This window comes from Macaca mulatta, chromosome 2 (genome assembly GCF_049350105.2).
Source record: "Macaca mulatta isolate MMU2019108-1 chromosome 2, T2T-MMU8v2.0, whole genome shotgun sequence".
Classification (NCBI taxonomy): Eukaryota; Metazoa; Chordata; class Mammalia; order Primates; family Cercopithecidae; genus Macaca; species Macaca mulatta.
In genome coordinates this window covers 98,304,725-98,332,211 of record NC_133407.1, presented here as the reverse complement: position 1 = coordinate 98,332,211, position 27,487 = coordinate 98,304,725, and the positions used below count along the sequence as shown (strand labels likewise).

Here is a 27,487-nt window from a genome sequence, read left to right as displayed (position 1 = left end):
TGCTCTACCAGCAGGAAAGGTAGGCACCAGCTACCAACCTCTGCCTCAAACATAGCCATCTCCACTGCCAGCACGTACGGCTTATCAGTCAGTACTTCCACAACGTGTTGTACCCTGAACAGGTACCGCACTGGCTCAGAGAGTACCATGGTGAAGAAGCTGAAGTCCTTCCCCTCATGGGCATGGGAGATCAGGAGTGAGAGATGGCTGACCACCGGGGAACATGCCACAAAGAATGCTACATTGCATGCCACAGATAATTGCTGTCCGAGTGTCCAGTCTCCAGCCTATGCCTCACTTCTGTGCATTCTGGGATAAACATAATGCCCACAATAAGACACACAGCACAAAATGATGTTGATGCATTCTCGGTTTTCTCCTCTGGTGACTATCACAGAACAGTGACTCTCTCCCCTTTTAGGTCTCCAGGCTGGTGGAAGCCAACATAAGGGTCATTTTCAGCTTTTAGCACCAGTTTATGCTAATTGTCCACAGTGTCTTTTGGTCCCATCCTTCCCTTCCATTTCCTGGAGCCCTTTATTTTAATTTTAATTTTTTGAGATGGAGTCTCTCTCGTCGCCCAGGCTGGAGTGCAGTGGCGCAATCTTGGCTCACTGCAACCTCCGCCTCCCGGGTTCAAGTGATTCTCCTGCCTCAGCCTCCCAAGTAGCTAGGATTACAGGTGCCTGCCACCACCTCCAACTAATTTCTGTATTTTTAGTAGAGACGGAGTTTCACCATGTTGGCCAGGCTGGTCTCAAACTCCTGGCCTCAAGTGATCCACCCATCTCAGCCTCCCAAAGTGCCGCGATTACAGTTCCTGGAGCCCTTTCAATGTCAACCTGGCTTACAGTAGTACCCTCTTAGCCAGGCACTCACTACCCCAGCTCACCTTGACAACAGCTGTTAAATAATTTCCCTCAAACTCTTTTTTTTTTTTTTGTCATGTTATTCAGCAGTGTAGAATGCCATCTCTCACGCTTCCTCATTTCTTCATGTGAACCCAGTCTTTCTGCCTCCCTTTAAAACCCACCAGCTACCCCACCTGTGCCATGACCACATTTCTCATAGTTTGCCCTGAACTCAACCTGCTCATCTGTGACTTCTCTACCCACGCCCTTTTCACCAACACATTTCCTTTCCTTCCTTCAAATTTTAAAATTCTTTCCTCCTTGTTCCCATCAGACTTTTCTCATTCCATGCCCACCTTGTTTTGGACGCCACTGGTTTAGCCGAGATTAATTTAAACTCGTTGATGGTCTCTGTGTTCAAGAGTTCTTCTGTTGTTCCCTGTGGTCACACTATCATTTCCTACAATGCGGTAAAAACCACAAGAATGAGTTCATAGGTTCTGTTTCTTTTTACCTCCATCTTTCTCTTTCTCTTTCTCCATAAGACAAGGATTTCACTAACTGTTACTTTCCATTTTACAGTTTACAGTGGGCTTTCATTGACAATCTATTATTTGATCTTTGTGAGGAAAATAAGACAAATGTTATCCTCCTCATTTGCAGTTCAGTAAGCACTGGCTCTGAAGATTCAATGATTCGTCTGAATTTTCACAGCAAAGAAGTGGAAGTGTCTGGACTCAAACCCAGGTCTTTGAATTCTAAGTGCTTCCTGTTCCCACATCATCATCCTACTCTGAGCATTATCATACTTAATAAATATTGTGGATGGACTGATAATGTAGATTATTAAGGTTGCAAGGCCACACTCAAGTAGGAATTAATGATTTCAAAGTCATGACCTGAGGATAAGGTTGGGAAGAAAGGCAAAAATGAGAATACATCGGTGTCTTTCACTTCCAATTGACTTAAAGTTTACAGCAGAAAACACTTATAAACCCTAAAATTTAAAGAAAATAAAGTTTTAAAAAGAATTTAGGCTCTTCCCTAGAAGGCCAAGAAAAGAGGAAATACCTAAGGCACTCACTTGGGAACTCTCCACATAATGTTGCTTAGTCAGAGGTCAGACCAAAGTCTCGGTCACTTGATTGACATCTCAGCACTGCCTTGGCAGGAATGACCAGGAGCAATGGAGGCTGGGAATCTGAAAAACTGGGCTCTAATTGTTCTGCTGCTCTGTTTGTGAACTTAGGCTAGTCTAATGGGCTCCTGCAGAGGGGTCGATTGAGTCCCTGAGGTCTCCTCTGGCTGTGACATTCTGAGAGTCTGTGAATACCAAGGACACAAGACAGGTGTGAGCTGATCACCACGTGGGAAGCTCACACCTGTCTCTCCAGTGCTTCCGCCCCTCACTCCCAGCCGTGCCAAACTCCAGGCCCAGTCAGGGTCAAGTTGCCAATTTTGAAGCCGTTCAAGGACAGTTGTCCTTCTGCATGGGGCTCCTTCCAGCCTGAAGCTGGCCTTTCCTTTCTCTGTGGCTCACTCTCCCTTAGGCTACTGAGATTTGCATGCCACTAATTCATTTCTGCCTCTTTGCTTTTAGATTAAAATTACTCACAAGAACCAAGCGCCCATGATGATGGGGCCTCCCCAGAAGAGCAGCTTCTTCTCGTTGAGGAGGAAGAGCCGTTCAAAAGACTAAACAGTGTGCCAAACACCAGCTAAACCAAGAGAGAAAACAAGAAACTATAATGCACACTCACACACACATTTACGTGCACACTCACATGCACACACACGCACACATATACACTCTTCTCTAACCAGTGGAAGCAAAGCCACCCTTCGGGAAGAAAACGTCACCTTGCCATAGATTCTATTTCAACAGTGGGTACACCCCTAACAGAGCCAGTGCCAACAAAACATTTTGAATGGACTTAGGGCCCGTGAGGGCTCATGCAGCAACCTCCACATTCCCACAGGCCTCGAGTAGAATTTTCTGAGACTGAAGAGAAATCCCCCTTTCTTTCTACCAGCCCTGCAAGTTTCCTCATGGACGCTTGCAAGGGGCAGGCTGCAGGTTTCCTGCCTATAGTGAGATCGGATGTGGCCAAGGGAAAGAGCTCTGGTTCCAGAGAATTTGCACAAAGGTCCCTCTGTACAGAGACAAAACAGCCTCCAGCTCTCAGAGCATAATCCTTGGCAGGGCTCAGCAGGCGCACGTTGGTTTCTTGGTCGTCCTTTGAGTGATAACTTCTCCCTCAACCTGCTGAGGAGGCAGAAAGGCCGTGGAAAGCTGTATTTCCATTCCTGGGTTTCTGCACCATCAGTGGGCACTTGTTATTTTCCCGGAGCCTTCTCCTGGTGGCTGTATGTTTGTTTAGAGGTGGCTCCAAGAGCTCCCAGAGCTGCCTGCACAGCACACCTTAGATGTGGTATTTATTTTCTTAGTTCTGTGAACACCTGGGAGGGAAAGCAGAGAAACTGGGATTTATTTTTCAAATTGGTGTCATAATATTGTGTAAAAAGGGAAGAAAAAAAAAAAAAACCACCCCCAGCTTCTTTCTTTTTCAAGCCAAAGCGTGTTTCCTGTTTGAGTTCCAAGCCCTGGTGGCAGACTATTCCTGAAGGCAGAAAAGATGGGAAGGAAGGAACTTTGCTGGGGAAACCAGGAGATGGTTCCCTCCTGCTTCTTTGCACTCACCACTCCCAGAGTATGACCTGAAGGACCTTCTGATGGTCTTACGTGTGTATGTATATATATGTTTAGCCTATATATATTTATATATATATAAATATTTATTTACTGATGGACTTTTCCTGATTGGAAAAAATAACAGAGGTAGTATGAGACAGAAAGTGGTAAGGAAAAAAAAGGTTCTTACTCCCCCACTCCACTGTTTCATTATCAGGACGCATCTCCCTGCGGTGATCACAAGGGTTAAGGGGAATGAAAGTAGCTCCCTACTTTCATGAAGAGACTGAGAGCTCCTATTCTGGATCCTCAAAACAAGCATGAAAGACTTGCTGGGCTGGATTTACTCTCCCATTTGTCAGATAAGAAAATTGAGTCTCAGAAAAGTTCAGAGACTTTTTCCATGGTGTCTTGGCTAATGCAGCTTGAGAGTAGGTGCCGTTACAAAGATATTTAATGGAGAAAAGAACCCATGCATCTCAGAGTAGGGTCATTTCCGGTCACTGAAAAGTGATTCCACTTGGATCCAGGTTGCCAGGGAGGAACAAACGTACAGCACATGCGTGGACGGGATATGCCCACACAAGAAAACGAGTGCCTCATGCTGCTTCCCAGAGGTTCTCTCTGGCCTGAATGGAAAAGAAGTTGGTCTGAGGTTGAAGGTACTAAACAGATCATCAGATTGAACTCTCCACATGTCACCTCATCATGGTCATCATAGTCTCTTAGTTTGGAAACAACCTTGGCTGCAGGGATGACCTCAGTGGAGAGTCACAAGGAGGACTGAGGCATCTTCTGCAAGATACTGCCAGCCAGGACAGAGGGGTCTCAGCAGAGCTCAGTGGGCTTCATTCAGCAAGTGCCAGCATTACCATCCTTTCCCAAAGGCAAGGCCGCTCAGCGCTTCATTGGGCCTCCATCCCTCTCTGAGATTTCTCAGTGGAAACTTGGACCCATTTAATATCACTCCGCTGAGCTACCTCTAATCTCCTTGCATTGGACAGGAGCTTTGGACAAGGAAGGGAATATTAAGATTGTGTGTACAAATGGCACTTAACTGTGAAGGACCATCTAGGAGCAAGATCTAAGACCATTCTGCTCAACCTAATAGTGCAGAATGCTGACTAAGGGGAAAACTAGGCCACCTGAAGTATATCTTTAATGATGGTATTCTTGGTGATGGGACCAACAAGCTCCAGAATTACTACAGGTACTATCTTGGAAGCCACTTGATTCTGAAACTGAGGCAGGTTCAGGTTTAGGGTCACTGATTCTAAGACATTTACAGAAGTTCATGCATGTGTTTCAGCCAAGTTCCCCCAAGATTGAGGCTATTGAGACATGGCACTATCAACAAGTGAAATTGATTCTCAGAGACTCACAAGTCTCATGAAGGGGCTGTGCAGAAAATGGCCCTTACCTGCTGTACCCTAGTGCACAGGACTTGCAATGTTGCTTGAGAGACATATCCCAAGTCCTTCTTAGAGGCATGGAGTATAACAACTTCAGTGGAATTGCACTTCCAATTTGGTAACCTTAGTAAATCTTGTGTTGTTTAATCATGACTTGCAAATCATCCTTTAAACACTATGACTGTGGTTTCTTTTTGTGGAGTCCCTCATCATAGTGACCCTCATAGCAACCTCTGAGGTTAGCCGAGAAGGTATTATTATCTCAATCTCAATGAGAAGAGGTTTAGTGGTTAGTCAGGGGAGAACCTAGTCCCTTATTTCTTATTCTGATTCTGGCCATGCTACAAACATGTTCTCACCTGCCCCCCATGCTTCTACCCCAATAGCAATAAAAACTGTAAAGCAGGAACTCTTTAGTACATTGTGTTGTCCCTAAACTGATGAGCTAGGAATTGTGTTCCATTATGGCTTAGTCTTTTTGGAGTTTCCCCAGTGTGTTGAGAGTGGAGATAGACCTAGTAGGATGATTATATTCAGGTCAGAGACCAGCTCCTCTCAAGAGAGTTCTTTCCACAGATGGAAAAGATACGTTAAAATTGCCAAATAAATTAGGAAATACTTGGCAGAACCTGGAAGAGCCTCCAGACTGGCGTTACATAACATGCATATACATTATACATATGCACATTATATAAGGTGACATAGTACTTAATGTGCTGTATATATTATGTAAATTACATATTTGTGAGTAATCATGATAAATATAGAGACCCACTAATCACTTTTTTACACATACTCAGTGACAGATTAGGAAGTTACTTTGCCAGAGAGTCTTAAAACTTACTCTCTTCTGCTGCTTTGGTTCCAACTCCTGCCAAAAATAATTGCATCAACTTTTCCCATCTCTAGCCCCCTCTTCTCTTGGCCAAAACTCTCAGTTACCTCCTGTCCCAGCTAGTCTGTGCCTTCCGTGCAACACTACACAATTGGGATCCACAAAAATAGAATCATGGGGATGGGAAGGATCTAGATGCTCAGATCCCCTATATGTCAGGCCTACACCTCGGCACTCCCAGGCAGGTGCATGCCTAATTCTAGTATTAAAAGAGGGGGAGTTGGGGGAAGGAGGAAGAGTCTACCAACCTTCCAAGGAAGGAAACTTCACAGTCTTCCTTGGCCACCAGCTCCAGGATCTAACAGTAATCAATCAAGAAATTATTTCAAATGTTCAGTCTGAGTCCCCACAGCATATCTGAAACCATAACTTCCTAAGATGTGTCTCCCAAAACACAAGTATCCATCAAATGTTCCATGAAAAAAAGAGTTCTGTGGTCAAGTGCTAAATCTTTTCTGGGAAGTACATAGAGAGTCTCTGAGAACTCCTAGTAAAGAACCATAGAGTCCTTTATTTGTCAACATCTATAGATTAGAAAACACTGCCTTCAGACCACCATTTATTTTGTTGTTGTTCTCAGTGGAGGTGGAAACAAGCAAGTAACCATCCTCTACAATAATATCTCAAAAAGTGCTTTTTCTAGAACAAGAAGTCTCCATTCTTTTTTTTTTTTTTTTTTTTTTTTTTTTTTGCCGGGGTAGGGGATGGAGTTTTGCTCTTGTTGTCCAGGCTGGAGTGCAATGGTGCAGTCTCAGCTAACTGCAACCTCTGCCTCCCCGGTTCAAGCGATTCTCCTGCCTCTCTTGAGTAGCTTGGATTACAGGCCTGTGCCACCACGCCCAGCTAAGTTTTGTATTTTTAGTAGAGACGGGGTTTCACCATGTTGGCCAGGCTGGTCTCGAATTCCTGACCTCAGGTGACCCACCTGCCTCAGCTTCCCAAAGTGCTGGGATTACAGGCGTGAGCCACCGCGCCAAGTCTCCATTCTTAAGACACCTTTTCTTGTTTCTTTATGAGATTGTTTGTCTATTTTTATTGTTCCCCTCTATCCATCTTCAAGCAAGAATCAATGATCTAGGCCCTTTGTTTCCTGAGTTGGGAAGGGACTGGAAAGGGGATTGAAGAGAAAAAAAATAAAAGGGTAGGCATGATAGCGGATAGAGATCAGACTTCATCTGTGTAACTCCAAAGAACAGAATCAGGTCTGAAAAACACAGTTGTAGACAGGTTAATTTCTATTCAATTTAATAACTGCTCCTGGAGCTGCTCTAATATGGAAAGGACTGCCATGTGCGGAAATGAACATGCACCTGCAGTTATAGGAAAAAGCTTTGACCTGGTTGGATGGGAAACCAACAGTAACTAATCTACCTTACCCCAAAAGCTATTTAAACTGTTTTCGTAGGCATTAATGTTAAATCAGTAAATCTATTAATTCCTTTTGAACGGCATTTCTTGGTGTCCCTTATTTTCTGAAAGAATGAAAAATGACTCCAAGAGCAATTTCTGGATTGGGAGTACTGACCATTTAGACCAGTCTTGGACATGGCAGGATTGACCTGACTCACTGGCACCCTCAGGGGTCGCTGATGGTGGTTGTGATTGCTCCTTAGTAGCTCTGAGAACTTAAAAAAATGGATTACAGTATTAAAGTCAAACAGATTTTGCCTTTCTACTGAGGTCCATATTAGCAGTTTGGAACTTCTAATCATAAATATCAGACCTGTATCAGACTTGCAATAGCAAGGAAAAAGAAACTATCCTACATCTCAAATTCAAACAAGTTTTAAATAAAACAGGAGAGCAGAATTGTACAAACTTTCACATGGAGCCATTGATTTTAGCTCAACTTGATGTTCTACCATATTAGAGTGCATCTTTCAACTTTCTGCTATAAAGAGAAAGCAGGAAAGGGAGATAAGAAAGGAAACTCCCAGCCGGGTGCGGTGGCTCATGCCTGTAATCCCAGCACTTTGGAAGGCCGAGGTGGGCGAGTCACGAGGTCAGGAGTTCGAGACCAGCCTGAACAACATGGTGAAACTCCGTCTCTACTAAAAATACAAAAATTAGCTGGGCTTGGTGGTGCGTGCCTGTAATCCCAGCTACTCAGGAGGCTGAGGCAGGAGAATCGCTTGAACCCGGGAGTGGAAGGTTGCAGTGAGCCGCGATCGCGTCACTGCACTCCAACCTGGGTGACAGAGCACGACTCTGTCTCAAAAAAAAAAAAAAAAAAAGAAAGGAAATTTCCATTCATTGCTTACTAGGTGCCAGGCACGGTGTCAAGGTCTTTTCATGTGCTTTCCCTTTTGATCTTCAGAACAGCCTAAGATATTGGCATTGTACTTTTTTACAGATATAGAAATTCATGCATAGAAAGGCGAAGTACTTTGTCCAACAGATAGCAAGTAGTAGAACTGGGACTTGACACGGGTCTGTCTCATATGAAAATCTATGCTCAGCCAGGCGCAGTGGTTCACTCCTTCAATGCCAGCACTTTGGGAGGCCGAGGTGGGTGGATCACCTCAGTTCAGGAGTTTGAGAGCAGCCTGGCCAACATGGTGAAACCCCGTCTCTACCAAAAATACAAAATTAGCCAGGTGTGGTGGCACACACCCGTAATCCCAGCTACTTGGGAGGCTGAGGCAGGAGAATCGCTTGAACTTGGGAGGCAGAGGTTGCAGTGAGCCAAGATCATGCCACTGCACTCCAGCCTGGGTGAAAGAATGAAAATCCCGTCTCAAAAAAGAAAGAGAGAGAGAGAGAGAGAAAGAAAAGAAAAAGAGAAAATCTACACTTTTCCCACTATATTTTAGTGCCTTTAAAATTCTATTCTAATTGTTTCCAACCATACTAGTATTCTACTTGAAATAATATGACATTGACAAATTGATATCCCATCTGTTTAACCTCTGTATAGCTAGCTAATCATGTTCCTACTGAAGAACTTCCAGTGCTTGTTCATATTTAAACTCAATAGCTTCCATGGACAGCTGGATCCCAAAATCCTGGCAATCAAATCAGCAGCCATCCCTTCCTCAATCCTCAATGTCTTCATGTTCTAGCTGAATGCAACTCATTTCCCAGGACCTACACCTAATAGATTTTTTTGTTCAGCTCTGTGAGTGGGAGAGCAGCAAACAGCCTTCTCAGATTTAAATGCCATGGTCAACAGTGACTGGCCAGCAAAGGGAAGGAGCACTGGGGTTGCTGAAGGGAGCCTCCAGCAAGGAGGCTCTGTATGCAATCCTCATTAGTGATAGGCGTGGGCTGGGCCATCTGTGTTCCACAGAAGAACAGAATGGCAAGCTGCCTTTCAGATGCCAAGAGATGCTATCTAATGGGAAGATCCAGAGAGCTCAAAAAGCAGAGAAGCATCTTTCCTCATAGGCATCTCTGTGGGAAACCAGGGGCACAGAAAACCAAGGGGTTTTGGAAATTAGCTACTTAACTTGCTAGGCGTTCTACCCTTGCTGCCACTTCATTCTTCATGTCCAAGGTGCAGGACGACAAGCAGAGCCTTGCAACCTCATCTGCGAACTAAACTCCCCTAGATAGAGCTGTGGTGAACCTTTGTAAGTCTGAAATCTGTGCATGGAATAGCAGGTACATTATAGCAAGACATCAGAGTTTACGATTGAGCTTCCAAGTCTCCCAGGGGTCAGGAAACCCTGCAGGTAGAAGAGACGGCTTAATTGGATGCTCAATGCTGATTCCAGAGAAATCATCAGAAAACCTGGAGGACTACTCTAAATGGGTCAGATTAAGAAAATGCAATTTGGAACAAAGAGGATAACATCTAACCCAGTATCAAGCATGCAGTAGGTAATAAGTAGGTATCTGTCAAATGAATAAATGAATGAACAGCTAAAGTGGGTATCTGTACTTCTACTCTGGAATGGGTGGGGGCAGGGGGATGAAAGCTTTTTAACTAACAACTCAGGAACTTGAAACCACAGGATGTAGAGGGAGCTCATGGGGGCCTTTAACTACCCAGACATCTGTTGAGTGATGGATACAGCTAAATATGGATCATCAAAGGGCTTTCTAGGTCACATGGAGGTCAGCTACGTGATTCAGAAAATATGAAATTCGACTTGGACAGAAAGACAGAAATATTTGCAATTCACTTCTTAAAGATAAGGTCAGAACTGACAAAGAATAGAAGGGCAGCACAGAAGTAGAGTTACAACATAGTAAGAGATCAGCATAATAAGATTCAGGTTCATAAGATGAAAAGAGATAGAGAACTGGATTTTTTGGCAGATTGATTTGGGCAAGGGAGGTGGGCATGAACACTATAGCCCAAAAATAGAAGGAAGAACTGAGAAATCCTCAAAAAAAAAATTTAAGCCTAAAGCCAAGTAAATGATAAAATAGAAATCCCCAGGTATTAATGAAATTGTTACTAAATAACAACATCATTTATTATCTAGTCCAAAGCTTACTATTTTTATGACCACTTTTGAACTTCGCAAAAACCAATATGTTCTCTATTTGACAAGTGAGGAAAACTGAGAAACAGAGCAAAGCTCACAGTGACAGATCCAGGAGTCAGACCTGTCAGTACCTGCCTTCAAAGTCCACATTTGTGCCTGCAGTGCCATTACCAATTCCTCCGAGTCGCAGGAATGGACAGGGATTTACTACCCCAAAACTAATCTCCTGTGTAGGACTTATTCCCTTCTCAAACTGGAAACCCAAGTCCCTCTCCTCCCTCTTCTGCAGAGCTGGAGTGGAAATAGCATTCATGTGTCTGGATGCAGGGGCGCACTGAGGTGGGGCAGCAGCCCTGAGCAGCAGGAGGTCCATGTCAACCTCCTCCTACCTTCCCAAGTCCTTGCTCCCAGGCACCAGCTGGGCAATATCCTAAGGCACTACTTGAGAAGGATGGACAACGGTGGATACCTGGTGAAGAACTCACCCAGATCACAGTATTCACATAGTATTAAAGATGCTACTAAAACATATGCAGAGACCATAGTAAAGATCAGGGGCAAAAGAAATAAGGTCAGGTAGTCAAATATCAGAATTTAGTAACGTCTCTAAAGGTGGAGTGGAGATTTGAAGTGGCCTTTTAAAAACCTTTCAGGTGAATCATAATTTGGGATAAAAAATACTGCCTAGAGAAGGCGGTAAAACACAAAAGTGATTTTTTTACTCTAACCTCCATTTGAAATGAAATTGGCCCTAGCTTTAGAGGGAACAAGAAAATGTTTGGGACTGCAGTGCATACTAACTCTACAGTGGAACTGGGCCTGAAAAATCTGGCTTTATTCTAAACTCTGAGGGTAATATGCCTCTGCCCTTTAGTCAGATTCTGTGCAAATTGTGAAATATAATTTTATTATTTTGCCAAGATTAAAAAACACTTTTACAAAAAAAAATATACTGCCTAGAGTAATGCAAAAAAAAATTGAGCATTTTTAACTCTCCAAAAAGCAAAAATCTTTTTAAAATGAAATCTTAAGAGGAATTACAAGGTGAGGAATAATAAAAATAATAATGTATTTGTACCCTAAAAATAGAAATTGAAATGAATTTTAAAACCCTGCAATATAACTGGCAATCCGGAAGAAGATTCCAGAAAGTTTGCATTTTCTGTTGAGGGACTAAACAACAGTACTTTCAAAGTAATGAATGAAATTGTTCTGTGTTTTTTATTTTTTTAAGAAAACTGGTACCAATTGGTTACCAGAAAATGGCATGATCTTCAAGAAAAGAAAAGTTTTCCTGGTGAATATTTCCTCTCTCCCCAACATCCTTGAGGTAAAGGGATTGAGAACTACACCTTTTAACTCAGAGAACCGTACTTGCATGGAAGGTGTTAATAACAGAGGGTGTCACGGAATTGCTGTTTGGGGTTTGCTATTGTCGTACTCTGCTACTAGCAGACATTAAGGTAATGATAATAGACCTAGGAGAACTAAGCAATTCCTGCCTCCCATCTGCTGCCTGTCAGCCTCCCAAAGCCCCCACAGGTTAAATATGCCTCCTGAAATTAGAACATCTGGGAATAAATTCTTTTTATGATGAAAATGCTCAAACATACAAAAAAATTGCAGCCATGAGTATAATGAGCAACCATGTGCCCATCACTTAGATTTAACTGTTGTTAACATTTTGCCCTGTTTCATCTTTTTCTGGCTGAATTTGTTATAAGTAAGTTATCATGACATCTCACACCAAAATACTTGAGCCGACATCATCACGGAGGATTCTCTCTGAAGTGTTGAAGGTTGTGTGTATCATCCACATTGCTGAAGGAAGGCTTCAAGGTGTTGTGCATATGAGCTCTGATATTTCTCAGCTGACTGAGTCCAGTTGTTCCCAAGCAGAAATTCATCAGGACATTTACCATCACTCATGAGGAGAAAGTGTTGGGTGGAACCAAAGATGGTCTTAGCTGTATTTGAAACATTTCTGATTCTTCTGGAAACAGGAAAGCAAACAGCTCATGAACTAAATTCTCAAAAGACACTAAATTGGAAAGTGCTGTAAGCACTAATGACACCAAAGAGAAAATGCAAAACACTTGGATGAGTTAGAAATTCACCTGAAAGGCAGGGCGCGGTGGCTCACGCCTGTAATCCCAGCACTTTGGGAGGCCAAGGCAGGCGGATCACTTGAGGTCAGGAGTTCGAGACCAACCTGTCCCCAATACGGCGAAACCCCGTCTCTACTGAAAAAAACACAAAAAAATTAGCCAGGCGTGGTGGCGCGCATCTGTAATCCCAGCTACTCAGGAGGCTGAGGCAGGAGAATCCCTTGAACCTGGGAGGCGGAGGTTGCAGTGAGCCGAGATCGTGCCACTGCACTCCAGCCTGAGAGCAAAACTCCGTCTCAAAAAAAAAAAAAAAAAGAAAGAAAAAGAAAAAGAAATTCACCTGAAAAATGCATGTTCTTAATTCTGAAATAAAAAGACTGTTTAAAGCATTAGTAGTTACAGAGTGGCTGGGCACATTATTTTGAACAGGTAAAACAATAGAACATGATGTCTGTAGATTTATCTGTTCAGCTAAAGGACAGTTATAGTTATTACCGAATCATGTGAAGACTAGGAAGCTAGACTCAGAGAGGGGGTAGTCTGCTGTGATGTTCAGATACCCCCCTCCACTAGGGCAGGACTGATCTGGAAGTGTGTCAACCCCCGAGAGAACATCTGGGAAGCCTGGTTGAAAAGCTTTGGCTCATTTACGCAGGGTGAGAGATAATTTTCAATAGGCAAAATGTATGGAAAGCAGGTTGCTCTGTGCTTAGCTGCTGGGATCAGGGTGGGCTGACTGCACATGTTCCGGACAAGATGGTGGGCAAGGTGGGTGGTGAGTTTGCTTGCAAAGGTCTACCAGCTCAGTGATTCTGCCAAACAAAAGAAAAGCAGGCAAAAATGAGTGACAGCAGGTGCCAGAATATTCAGCCTGTCTCAGTCAATGAACAAAATGAGTTTCCCATTTTAAGCACGCCCTAAGGGAGAAGCAACAACTAGAAACCAAGGCCTGATAGATTCCCAGCCTGTGCATGGTGGAGCTAAATGGGCACCTACCTGACTTCCTACACATCAAGAGGAAAGCTTTCTTATCCATACCCCAAGTGCACATCTGCCCGCCTTTGAATCATTAAACACCACCCCTCCCTTCGCCACCCCTTTCCTCACACCATGGAGTTCATAACACCAAACGTCACCTTCTCTTCTCCTGATACTGACACCACGAGAAATGGAAGTCTATGTTGACTGGCACAGAGATGAAAATTGCCTCCATCACTCTGAGTATAGGAACATGTTTTCTTCCCAGATCGCCCCCTCTTTGGAAGAACACAGTCTCTTCTAAGCTCCCTCCTCCAGCCTAACCCCTGGCCCTGAAGCCCAGGATCTGCTGATCAAACACATGAGCTCACTGCAGCTTATATAAGAGCTCTTGGCAGGCGTTCCCAGAGACGGATGCTGGGCTAGGTCTCTGCACACTTGCGTTTGCCTTGCCTAGGCAACATGATTTTTTGTTTCTCTATCTCCTCAGAACAGAGAGGCCTATTTGTACTACTGTTCATCAGTCGTTTTGTAGTAGGGAAGAGGAAGCACAAAGTTTCTTCCTATTTCCCACTGATTAAAAGTGGCCCAGCTTCCTAAGGGGGAAAGTAAGAATTCCAAAGCCAAAGCTCACTTGAGTGTGCTGAGCCCCCTTCACTTGGCTGTTTTCTGTGATGGGGCCACACTGCTGTGGGTCACCACAGGGGAGCAAGGATGGAAACAGAGTGGCAGCTGGGGGCCACGCCTCTGTGACATTTCAGAGGACTCCAGCTCGAAGGTCCCTTCTGAGATGTTTGTGAGCAGGGACTAGGGCAGAGGGAGAGACAAAATATTAGGTTGGAGCAAAAGTAATTGCTGTTTTGTTTATATTTTTAATGGCAAAAACCGCAATTACCTTCACACCAACCTAATCAATGAGAGTTCCCACCTTCCCCCAAAGGGGAAATAAAAGGACATTCAGGGAAATCTGTCAGATAGTCTCAAAGGTAGGTCATCTGCAAGAAATCCATCCTGCCTCCGACTGACTTGGTGAGAAGTCCCATCCATTCCCAGACTCCATTTTCTTAAAGGAGGAAAGAAACTTCTGGAAACTGCACTCAGGAACTCAGAGAAACGAGGAAAGAGAAAAAGCAAGGAAATGCCATTCATGAGCCCAACTTCCAAATTCAGTGGATATTTTGCATGGCTCCCAAGAGGAGAAGGGACGGTTGTATGACAGGATTTGGTTCTCCTACTGCCACTGACGAAAGGCAAGGCAAGGCGTGAGGCCCTTTGGAGTGTCCAGCTCCCTTCTGCTGCCTCAGTCACTCCGAGCCTGGGGCTCTGAGGCAGGGCCGGGGAAGGAAGACGCAGGCCTTAGCTATGCCCATTCTCATTCTCTTTCCTGAGCTTCGAAGCCGCGCCCTGAGGGCACTTCCTATACACACATCCTCAGCCCGGGAAATGTGCTCTGCCTCCTCCACTCAGCATTGGACTTATCCACCAAGGCCAACTCCGGTGCCTCCCTTGATACCAACCGGCAATAGGGACATAGGCAAGTCATATTACAGCTCACTTTCCCCACATGTAAAATGGGGCTGGATAGGGTGATTCACACACTTACTAATGGATTCATCAGTAAATATTTTGTTTTTAAAGAATGTCTATCTGGGCTGGGTGCAGTGGCTCATGCCTGTAATCCTAGCACTTTGGGAGGCTGAGGTGAGAGGATCACCTGAGGTCAAGTGTTCAAGACCAGCCTGGCCAACATGGTGAAACCCCATCTCTACTAAAAATGCAAAAATTAGCTGGGTGTGGTGACACATGCCTGTAATCCCAGCTATGATAGGCTGAGGCAGGAGAATGGAGTGAACCCAGGAGGTGGAGCTTGCAGTGAGCTGAGATCGGGCCACTGCACTCTAGCCTGGGTGACAGAGCGAGACTCCATCTCAAAAAAAAAAAAAAAGAATGTCGATTTGGGCTGGGCACAGTGGCTCATGCCTGTAATCCTAGCACTTTGGGAGGCTGAGGCAGGAGGATTACCTGAGGTCAGGAGTTCAAGACCAGCCTGGCCAACATAATACCATCTCTACTAAAAATACAAAAATTAGCTGTGTATGGTGATGTGTGCCTGTAATCCCAGCTACTCAGGAGGCTGAGGCAGGAGAATCGTCTGAGCTCAAGAGGCAGAGGTTGCAGTGAGCCGAGATCTTGCCACTGCACTCAAGCCTGAGCAACAGAGAGAGACTCTGTCTCAAAAAAAAAAAAAAAAAAGAATATTGATCTGTCAGGGACTGCACCCTAATCTCTTAATACGTTGCAATGCAGTTCTCTTACTTTTTCTCCATCTTTTCCCATCACATTCTGCTTTTCTCAACCTCTACCCACACCCAGAGCCTACTTCTTCTGCTTTTTTCTTTTATTCTCATGATATTTTTCTTCACTCTCTGCACCCTCCCCCACCCCAGCATGGTTCTATTTTTAGAATGTTCATACATAAAATCAGAGGATTAGAAAAGGGTTTTAAGGGGCCATCTGCCCACTTTGTTACCTCCAGGCAAACCTGTGCTTAAAAGGCCCAGGAAAGATCAGAGGGCATACTCCAAGCCCAATGTCAGGGCGCACTCCAGCGTCTCACAACTTCTCCCATAAAAAAAATGGCCTCAATGTCTAACTTAAACCTCTCCGTTCAATACTACTCTCCTTTTTCTCTTCACCTCTTGAGTCTCATCACAGACATAAAGCACCTTTGGGGAGAACTGTTGGGAAGTTTAACCCATAATGACATAGTGGAACATCCCAGGCCATAACGATCATAGTTTCAATGTAAAAACAGATTCAGGAACACAGAATGGGCTAGAGGCTATGGCAGTTAGGTGGATTGGGCTTCTGTAAAATCAGCAAAGACAGAACAAATAAGCAAAAACCAACAAGCACAACCCTACTGGACTCACAGTTTCTAGCAAACTATCTCAATTAACATGAAAAGTCCACGAAGCAAGGAATTCTAAAATCATAGCCCCCTTAGCTTGGAAAGGCCCTTCCTTAGATGTTATCAAGTCCAACCTTTTATGCAGAGTTGGCAGCCTGCATAGCACAAAGTCTATCTCTGTTGATTATAGTTGAATAACGAATGGCGGTCATTCAGTACTGGTTCTTCCATCAGCATATAAAAAATTTCTTCAAAGCAACTCTCCCAGGACCCTGGATAGGAGGCAAAGCAGGTGTTCACCTGGACAGGGCCTGATGCTCCAGATGTTACCCTTTTTGGTCTGTGCTAACCTGCCGAAGTAGTCTACAGTCTTAATAGAGACAGTGTGGTCTAGTGTGTAGGTCACTCAACAAGAAGGCAGATTTCAAAACCTGCCGCATTTTCTTGCTTCCTCCTTCAGATGGCAAGAGGCAGACAACTCAACTAAAGAGAAGAGGATTCACAGCAAGTTGCTGACCCAGCTTACAGCACAGCTGTCCTCTTCCATAGAATGGGAAGAAGTTTTATGCTTTTATGCTTCTCTGTACCGTTGACCTCAAAGTTCGGTGGCTATCTCAGAGAAAGTGTTATTATTAGCAAGTAGTCATAATTCCAAGAAGCCACTTGCTAAGGGGTTTCTGATAGATGATTTTCTCTCTCTGTAGAAAACAAGTAAGAACCTTCTATCTTGGGGAAGTCTGGCAAATGCTCCATAGAGGCTGCTGTGGAAGGGAATCATTCCACATCCCATGTTAGGATAAGGCCCGAAACCCTGCCTGGGAAAACAAGAGCAGCACAGGGAGTGGGCTTCAGTCCTGTCTCATTTACATGGTCTTGGACACACATCCTGTAGGCTTCTGGGACCTGTTTTTCTCTGTCAAACAAGGTGGTGCTCTAAAGACCTTCCTGCTGTAGCGATCTTGCTTCACCTTGGGTAAATGCCGCAGCCATAAGAGAGGAGGTAGGGTCTTTGTCCTCATGGGTCTCCCAGCAGGCCCAAGGCTTCTCCAAGCCTTGCTGACCCAGGAGGGCAACTCCTAGCCCCTCTGCCAAGAATCTACTTTCCTTCCCTCGATGATTGATCATGCTCAGAAATCAGCCAATTTTGGGGGTGGGAGGCGTCCAACATGAAAGAAACACTACAAAGAAACGCTTAGGTAAACTCTCCACCTCTACACACACCTATACACATACACTGACACAGATACATACATGAACCCTGAAATGTAAGTATTTTCCCTTCCATGTATCAAACCTCTTTTGCCCTCTCGAATTGCCAGTGTGCTGGGAGAGAATTCAGTCCCACCGTGGAAAAGCACTACTTCCACTTACGGAACTCAGCTAAACCTCAGTGTTTAGGGAGGACCCTGGGCACAGGTTGAAGCTAAAGGTCCTAACACACCTCAACTGCAGTGCAGAAATGCAGAGTTTACCAGCCATGACTGGGGCAGTAGCTAACTAGAAGCACAGGACCAGGATCCAGATCCTTCCTTCCTTGCTCTTCCACTTCCACTGCCTCCCCAACCCTAGACATGTTATTCTGTAACAATGGTCGCCTGCTCGAGCCTGCTCATCTGCCTGCATAGAGTGCTGTGGACTTGCTCTGCAATGCACTGTATATTGTGTATGTTCTGACTCTGTGGTTTACTGCAAATAAAAATGACAGCAGGTGGCTGACCTCTGACCTCCTGGTCATTTCTTTTCATGCCATTGCTTGTGAAATCAGGATTGGCTGTCCAGGCAGAGAGCACTGGGGATGTGCGTGCTCCTCCAGACACTTCTATGACCATTCCACAGGTGCACACTGCTAGAAAGGCACCACTAATGTGTCATGTCTAGGAGGGGTTGAAATTCTCTGTTGCCAATTCCCTGGTGCTGAAGGAGGGGGAGAGAGAGCCAAAAGCCCTATTTAATAAACCCCAGCAAGTTGAACAATGAGAACATGTGGACACAGGGAGGGGACTATCACACATAGGGGCCTGTTGAGTGGTGGGGGGCAAGGACAGAGAGCATTAGGACAAATACCTAATGCATGTGGGGCTTAAAACCTAGATGACGGGTTGATGGGTGCAGCAAACCACCATGGCACATGTATACCTATGTAACAAGCCTGCACCTTCTGCACATGTATCCTGGAACTTAAAGTAAAATAAAATTTTTAAAAAGCCCCAGCTAAACACTTTATGTACATCTTCACACCGACATCTCCCCTGAGACATGGTCAGCATTTTATACATGATGAAAACAGGAGGCTCAAAAATGGTGATTAACTTGCTCAACACATAACACAATAACCCAGTTCTGTCTCTCTCAGACCCCAAAATTCATGTTCTTTCCTCTAATGTTTCTCTAAGTATGGCCCAGGGTCTGCTTACATCAGAAACACCTGGGTTCCAGATTCCCGGGGCCCACCCAGATCTCCCTCATCACGATCTCTGAGAATGGACCTCTGACATCTGATATTTTAAAAGCTGGGGCTGTCTCATTCCCACAGAGGTTTGAGAACCATTGCATCACTCCATTCAGGGAAAGCAGGACTACTTTGGAAGGACAGAGACAAGTCAGGGTTTTAAAATGACTTGGTAAGAAGTCCCTTCCATTCCCAGACTCCATTTTCCCAGACTTCTATAAGCTCAGAAACCAGAGCTTATAGAAGACCACCCCTAGACATAGACTGGTGAGGAAGCAGGTCTGGAGTAAAAGAATGAGTGGGGGCCAGGCATGGTGGCTCGCACCTGTAATCCCAGCATTTTGGGAGGCTGAGGCAGGTGGATCACCTGAGGTCAGGAGTTTGACACCAGCCTGGCAAACATGATGAAACTCCATCTCTACTAAAAATACAAAAATTAGCCAGGCGTGGTGGTGGGCACCTGTAATCCCAGCTGCTCAGGAGGCTGAGGCAAGAGAATCGCTTAAACCCTGGAGGCGGAGGTTGCAGTGAGCCAAGATCGTGCCACTGCACTCTAGCCTGGGCGACAGAGCAAGACTCTGTCTCAAAAAAAAAAAAAAAAAAAAGAATGAGTGGGGAGTAAAGCTGTGGGCTTCAATCAGAGTTGGCTGGTCCCTCTGTCCAGAATGTAGATCCAAGAGCAAATCCACCTGCTGGTCTCCAGGCTGAGGCTGTCCTGAGCCCAGGGTTCAAGGGCACACTGAGGTGGAGCTAAGGCAACAGAACGTGGGTTCAACACAGCAGCCTCAGAAACTGGGTCTGCAATAGGGCAGCAGTCTCAGAGGATGACCACGGACACTGCAGCTCCTACAGATTGCTGCTGCCTCTTCAGCACCCCACCACCCTGCCCAGCCTGGCCCAACTGGCCAGTCTCCCGGATTTGAAGAACCATTACTGTTGTCTCTCCAGGGTCTTCCTGCCACAGTGGACCAACAAGGCTCCCAAAGTATTGGAACTCACATCCTGATCCACAGTTTTCTCCATGTCTCTGCTGTCATTCTCGGGGCTGGGCAAACACTCTGACCTCAGGGAACCTGACCAAAATGTTCCCACCCATGCCCTCCTCCTTCCACCTGGATCTGCTGAGTTCTATTTTGTGCCTTAGAGTCTAGGTGGAGGTTTCTGAAATGACGGTTGGGATGTCTGAGGTGGAGCACTGTGAGACAGATGCATAATTGCTACTTGGGGGCAGAACAAAATCCTGGAAATAGCTCAGCTGCCCACTCAACTGCAGAGATTCAGCTAGCCTCTTACTCTCCCAGCTGCAACACTAACTATGCGTGAAAAAATATTTTCAAGAAAATGGCTTTTCTGAAGTCGAGAAATCATGAAAACACCTCCTGTACAGAATTTGATATAACCAAATCAGCAAAGCACTTAAATTATGAGTCTGCAAAGCAGTTTATGATCTAGAATTCTTATAGTGAGAATTTTCTTGAATCTCTGCAGCTAACAAAAGAATTGTATAAACAAGGAGAATGCTGGTCCATTCAAGAACAAAGGCCTTTAGCAGTTGTGCTTGCATTTTAAACAATAGCTAAGAATAAGGGATGCCTATTCGTTTGCTGTAGTATTTACAAGACTCCCAAACACACACCACCATGTTTCTGCTTCTACCCCCACTTAACAGGTTACTGTGTGTCCATCAAAGTAACAACACTGCCTTTGTTCTTAAATGTTCCTCCTTCCTACTTTCCGTTACACTGGACTATCAACGATTACAGAAATATTTCTGAATCTAAAACCCTAAAACATTCTCAGAAGGAGCAGACAGTCAACAAAGACATCAAAAACAGTGAGGGAAGCAGATCAGCAAGAAAGATCTGAGAGAGCAGAAGGAGATAATCGTGGTCTCAGAATTGGAGGGATCACAGAGAATACTTGGTTCAACCTCTCAGCCAGAGCAGGACTTCTCTTCACAGCACCCTGTCCCCATAAACAGCCCCCTTTGCTTGAAGACTTCCACTTATGGACAGCTCACTACTTTCCCAGGAAGTTCATCTGGGAACAACTTTCTGAGTTTTAGATAGGCTCCAATGGCACCCAGATCTGCCTCCTATTAACTCCCATCATTGGGCCCTGGCTTGGCCACTAGCAACACAGAATGAATCTTTCCTCTCTTCCGTAGGAAACTTGCAGATATTTGGAAAGACCTACCTCATTCTAGCTAAGTCTTTATTTTTTTTCCTCCAGACTAAACATCCTCCAGATCCTTAAATCATCCCTTATATGTCATAACTCTCAAACCCTAAGCTATTCTTGCGATTTTCTCTGGAACAAAAACAGTTTGCCAAAGTCCCTTTTAAAAGGCAATTCCCGGAACTGAACACAGCACAATGTCCCAGAAACGGATGGTCAAGTGGAGAGTCGCGTCCCTTACTCTCGATACCACATTAGCTTTCTTTGGCAACCATATCACTCTGCTATTTCATCCTGCTGTCACAGCCAACAAAATCTCCTAGCATCATGTGAATGATAATAACCACCACTCATATGACGTCTCAGAGATGACAAAACCTTTTCAGAAACATGCTCCTATTTGCCCCTCATGACAACCCAGTGAAGTTGATTAAACAGGAGGAAACTATGGTTTTCCAAGGCCTCATGGCCAGCCCTCAAGCCCTGAGCCTGTGATTCCAAATCTATGCTCCTCCAAACACACCCAGGCTGCCTTTTCACCTGAACAATGATTATTTATTTATGTATTTATTTATTGAGACTTTTGCTCTTGTTGCCCAGGCTGGAGTGCAATGACATGCTCTCAGCTCACTGAAACATCCACCTTCTGGGTTCAGGCAATTCTCCTGCTCCAGCCTCCTTAGTAGCTGGTATTACAGGCACCGGCCACCACGCCCAGCTGATTTTGTATTTTTAGTAGAGACGGGGTTTCACCATGTTGGCCAGGCTGGTCTCGAACTCCTGACCTCAGGTGATCCACCCGCCTCAGCCTCCCAAAGTGTTGGGATTATAGGCATGAGCCACCGTGCCCAGCCCTGAACCACTGTTAAGGCCACCGAAAATCTCCCTGCCTTCATTTGTTGGTGTCTTTTTTTTTTTCTTTTTTTTTTTTTCTTTTTGAGATAGAGTCTTGCTCTATTGCCAGGCTGGAGTGCAGTGGTGCGATTTCGGCTCACTGCAACCTCTGACCCCCTGGTTCAAGCTATTCTCTTGCCTTAGCCTCCCAAGTAGTGGAACTACAGACATGTGCCACCATACCCAGGTAATTTTTGTATTTTTAGTAGAGACAGGTTTCACCATGGCCAAGATGGTCTTGATCTCCTGATCTCATGATCCACCCGCCTCGGCCTCCCAAAGTGCTGGGATTACAGGCGTGAGCAACCACGCTCGGCGCCTATCTCTTTTTGACACCTGTTTCTGTTGCCTGTTATATTAAAGACACTGGGTCAGAGAGAGAGAGAAGGCAGCAGAAGAGGATGGGGACAAACAGGAGGAGACTTTGGGAGGTAGGAGCAGAAAAGGGAGCAACTCAGAATAGAACGGGCAGTGCGGAATGATGGCTGCATGTGGAAGCGAGGGATGGAAAGACTGGGTTCCAGTCGCTGAGCACCTTGGTTGGCTCTGTTACCCTAGGCAAGCCCCTTAGCCTCTCTGAGCTTCACTTTCTGAGAAGGAGGGTCAGAAGTGGGACTAGTCAATTCCCAAGACCCTTCCCAGTTCTTTGAATCTAATGGACAGATAAGGCCTTATCATTAACCTAATGTGCCTTGTCTTTTTCAGTCCAATAAAGATATTGAAAATCAGACTCTCCTGAAATATTTAACATGACTTCCTTTTGCTAAAATAAAGAAAAGCAAAGATACCTAGGGGCCATGGCAACAAGCAACATTTATTTCATCTGACTGTCAGCCATGGGTTTTTCGGGGGGCATGGGGGAGATGGGTTACGACAGCTACTTCTCAAGATATAGGACCCAAAGGAATCCCTGAGGGGACTGAACAAGCTCTGCAGCCATGTCACCTAATACCTTCTCCACAGTACCAGAGGACTGAGGGTTCCACAATAAACAACAGCCTCTTAAACCATGTGTGGAGGGAGAGAAGCTCCTACTCGTTAAGCATCTCTTGTGTGCCTTCCTGGGGAGGTCACAGGATAAATGTTCTTTGATTGTTGCATTAAGATAGGATATATCTGCATGCCTTTATTCTTCCACAGCAGCGCTGTCCCTTAGAAATACAATGTGAGCCACGTATGTAAGTTTAAATTTTGTTTTTGTTTGTTTGTTTGTTTGTTTTTTGAGATGGAGTTTCACTCTGTCGCCCAGGCTGGAGGGCAGTGGTGTGATCTCGGCTCATTGCAACCTCCACCTCCCGTGTTCAAGCGATTCTCCTGCCTCATCCTCCCGAGTATCTGGGACTACAGGCATGCGCTACCATACCTGGCTAATTTTTTTGTATTTTTAGTAGAGATGGGGTCTCTCCATGTTGGTCAGGCTGGTCTCAAACTCCAGACCTCAAATGATCCACCCGCCTCAGCCTCCCAAAGTGCTGAGATTATACCCATGAGCCACCATGCCCAGCCTAAGTTTAAATTTTCTAATAGCTACATACAAAGACCTAAAAAGGAACAGGTGAAATCAATTTGAATTTGAATAAAGTAGTTTTAAACTCAGCATATCCCATAAATAATCATTTCAACATGTAATCAATATAAGACATTATTAATGAAGTGCTTAACATTATTTTTTTGCACTAGGTCTTCAAAATCCTGCAGGCATTTTACACTGATAGCACTGGGCTGTGGTTAGCAGCTATTGTATTGGACAGAGAGTACCTGAGGCTTCCCATCACAGCACTTCTCAAACTTCATTGTACTTGCCTATTTCATTGTCTGAATTATTCATCTGACTGGAAGCCCTGGATGGGCAAGGACTGTGAAGTTAGACCCCAGCAGAGTGCTTGACACGGATATAATAGGCCTCAATTAACACTTCACAAGGGAGCAAGGAAGAAAAGAATGCAAGGTCAGGTACCTAACCACCACAGAGGAGAACTTGGGTTTAAATCCATTCCTATGTAATGATAAAACCCACCATCAGCCGGTCACGGTGGCTCACGCCTGTAATCCCAGCACTTTGAGAGGCCAAGGCGGGTGGACCGCCTGAGGTCAGGAGTTTGAGACCAGACTGATCAACATGGAGAAACCCCGTGTCTACTAAAAATACAAAATTAGCTGGGCATGGTGGCGCATGCCTGTAATCCCAGCTATTCGGGAGGCTGAGGCATGAGAATCGCTTGAACCCAGGAGGCGGAGGTTGCAATGAGCTGAGATGGTGCCACTGCACACCAGCCTGGGCAACAAGAGCAAAACTCCATCTCAAAAAAACAAAAACAAAAACAAAACAAAAACAAAACAAAACACCATCATTTAACCAAACCATGCTGCCTCATAAACTTCAGGAAGCATTATGAAAAAAACATGGTCTTTGGTGCCAAACAGACTTGGTTCAAATTTCAGTGAGACGATCCATGGTGAGGAACTCACGGAAGAGATTGAGTGGTTTTGTCCCAGTGACTTTACCTCTCTTAGCCCTAATTTCCCCATTTGTAAAATGGGGAAGATACCAGAAAACATTTACCTCGCAGGTAACCACGAAAATGAGCTGAGACAATATGACCAGTATCTTGCAAACTTTAGACTTTCTGTAAGGGTTTCCAGTTCCTGTCTAGTAAAATGGAAATAAATCATTCTTATCTGGCCAACTTAATCATGAGGCAGCTTTGACCCTATCCAGTAAGGGGAAAGTAATAAAAAGCAAACCAAAATTTGAGGAAGAAAGCCATCTCCGGCCATCTGCCTCCTTATTCGTTTGTTGTTGTTGTTGTTTTCTTTTCTGAGACAGAATCTCACTCTTATCGCCCAGGCTGGAGTGCTATGGCGCAATCTCGGCTCGTTGCAACCTCCGCCTCCCGGGTTCAAGTGATTCTCCTGCCTCAGCCTCCCAAGTAGCTGGGATTACAGGCATGCGCCACCAAGCCAAGCTGCTTTTTCTATTTTTAGTAGAGACGCGGTTTTACCACATTGGCCAGGCTGGTCTCAAACTCCTGACCTCAGGTGATCCTTCCCGCCTTGGCCTCCCAAAGTGCTGGGATTACAGGCATGAGCCACCGTGCCTGGCCCCTTGTTCCTTCTTTAAACAGCTCCACACAGTACAGATCTAGCCAGGGCAGCCATCCATTGTGAGAGAGCTGGAGATCCCCTGCACTGCCGCACTGCCCTTTCTTCTAACACTTGCCTCAGGGATCGTCATATTTAAACCTCCTCTGCCCCAAGTCCAATAGAACCCATCTTTGCCATTCTGCTCAAGAGGCTGGAAACTCTAAGAACTGTTCTGGGTGCAGCAGCCCAGGTAGAGAAGAAGCCCAGTAAACGCTCAGAGATTCACCTACAGGGCCCTTCCCAGAATGGAGGCCCCAGCGCTAGTGAGCTTTGGCCGACAGAGAAGAACACAGCAATTCTAACCCAAAATCCTCACATGAGTTTAGGAAAAGGAACAGCTGCAAAACTGTTACTGTCTTGATTAGAAAGTAAGGGTCAACAGTAAAAATGCCTTCCTAGCTCACCTCCCACCACTCACCTCCCCTTGCACATACCCTCTGGAGTTGTCTCATCTCCGTGCCTTCGCAGGCTCAGCCCTCTGCCTGCGGTCCCCCCTCACGCCCTGTGACCACAACTCCTCCCCTTCATCGCTGTCAGGAAGATCTAGGACCTCATTCCTGCCTCCGTCTGGACCCACGTATACGTGTACACACACACACCACCCTCCCCCATCACTACCACACACACATTCACCACCACCACTCATTACACACATACTCCCATACACACTTTCCTCCACCACACACACGCACACACCACACAAACACCACCATCACCACTACACACAATTCACCACCACTCACCACACACACACACCCCCAGCACACAAACATACCATCACCACCACTACACACATTCAACACCATCACTCACCACACACACACCGCCCCACAAACATACCATCACCACCACTACACACACACATTCACCACCACCACTCACCACACACACCCCCCACACCACACAAACATACCATCACCACTACACACACACATTCACCACCACCACTCACCACACACACACACCTACACCACACAAACATACCATCACCACTACACACACACATTCACCACCACCACTCACCACACACACACACCTACACCACACAAACATACCATCACCACTACACACACACATTCACCACCACCACTCACCACACACACCCCCCACACCACACAAACATACCATCACCACTACACACACACATTCACCACCACCACTCACCACACACACACACCTACACCACACAAACATACCATCACCACTACACACACACATTCACCACCACCACTCACCACACACACACACACACACCTACACCACACAAACATACCATCACCACTACACACACACATTCACCACCACCACTCACCACACACACCCCCCACACCACACAAACATACCATCACCACTACACACACACATTCACCACCACCACTCACCACACACACACACCTACACCACACAAACATACCATCACCACTACACACACACATTCACCACCACCACTCACCACACACACACACCTACACCACACAAACATACCATCACCACTACACACACACATTCACCACCACCACTCACCACACACACACACCTACACCACACAAACATACCATCACCACCACTACACACATTCACCACCACCACTCACCACACACACCCCCCACACCACACAAACATACCATCACCACTACACACACATATTCACCACCAGCACTCACCACACACACACCTACACCACACAAACATACCATCACCACCACTACACACATTCACCACCACCACTCACCACACACACACACACCACACAAAATACCATCACCACCACTACACACACACATTCACCACCACCACTCACCACACACATACACCTACACCACACAAACATACCATCACCACCACTACACACATTCACCACCACCACTCACCACACACACACCCCCCACACAAACATACCATCACCACTACTACACACATTCACCACCACCACTCACCACACACACACACACACACCTCCAGCACACAAACATACCATCACCACTACACACACACATTCACCACCCCCACTCACCACACACCTACACCACACAAACATACCATCACCACTACACACAATTCACCACCACCACTCACCACACACACACACACCCCCGGCACACAAACATACCATCACCACCACTACACACATTCACCACCACCACTCACCACACACACACCCCTACACCACACAAACATACCATCACCACCACTACACACATTCACCACCACCACTCACCACACACACACACACCACACAAACATACCATCACCACTACACACACATATTCACCACCACCACTCACCACACACAAACACCTACACCACACAAACATACCATCACCACCACTACACACATTCACCACCACCACTCACCACACATACACACCCCCCACACAAACATACCATCACCACCACTACACACATTCACCACCACCACTCACCACACACACACACCCCCAGCACACAAACATACCATCACCACCACTACACACATTCAACACCACCACTCACCACACACACACACCCCCCACACAAACATACCATCACCACCACTACA

At 45.5% G+C, this 27,487-nt stretch overlaps 1 protein-coding gene and 3 long non-coding RNA genes across 22 annotated transcripts in view; 2 read left to right on the top strand and 2 right to left on the bottom strand.

The window, feature by feature from the left end:
* Window positions 1–2,578, top strand: part of DGKG (diacylglycerol kinase gamma) — a 211,807-nt gene extending 209,229 nt beyond the window's left edge. For 15 of the 18 annotated variants that reach the window (XR_013413760.1, XR_013413762.1, XM_028843920.2 and 12 more), the window contains one exon: window positions 2,452–2,578. Coding sequence is in view for 13 of the 18 variants with exons in the window: in XM_028843920.2 (XP_028699753.2) it covers window positions 2,452–2,550 (99 nt within the window). In the remaining 5 variants the exon portion in view is untranslated. Of the gene's footprint in view, window positions 1–1,514; window positions 1,599–2,451 lie in introns of all 18 variants that reach the window. The other 3 variants (XR_013413764.1, XR_013413761.1, XR_013413759.1) reach the window with 1 other exon arrangement.
* Window positions 1,080–27,487, bottom strand: part of LOC144339097 (uncharacterized) — a 39,003-nt gene continuing 12,595 nt past the window's right edge. The window contains exons 1-4 of one of the 2 annotated variants that reach the window (XR_013413769.1): window positions 13,531–13,666; window positions 12,404–12,526; window positions 12,032–12,279; window positions 1,080–3,311 (exon numbers count right to left, since the gene is read on the bottom strand). This is a non-coding gene — a long non-coding RNA (uncharacterized LOC144339097). Of the gene's footprint in view, window positions 3,312–12,031; window positions 12,280–12,403; window positions 12,530–13,530; window positions 13,667–27,487 lie in introns of those variants that run through there. The other variant, XR_013413768.1, reaches the window with a different exon arrangement.
* On the bottom strand, window positions 3,996–11,238 carry LOC144339100 (uncharacterized). Its single transcript, XR_013413772.1, has 2 exons — window positions 8,551–11,238; window positions 3,996–6,391 (listed from the first exon to the last, which is right to left on the bottom strand). It is a non-coding gene; the product is annotated as an uncharacterized LOC144339100 (long non-coding RNA).
* Window positions 6,508–8,628, top strand: LOC144339095 (uncharacterized). The gene is made up of 2 exons (XR_013413766.1): window positions 6,508–6,657; window positions 7,921–8,628. It is a non-coding gene; the product is annotated as an uncharacterized LOC144339095 (long non-coding RNA).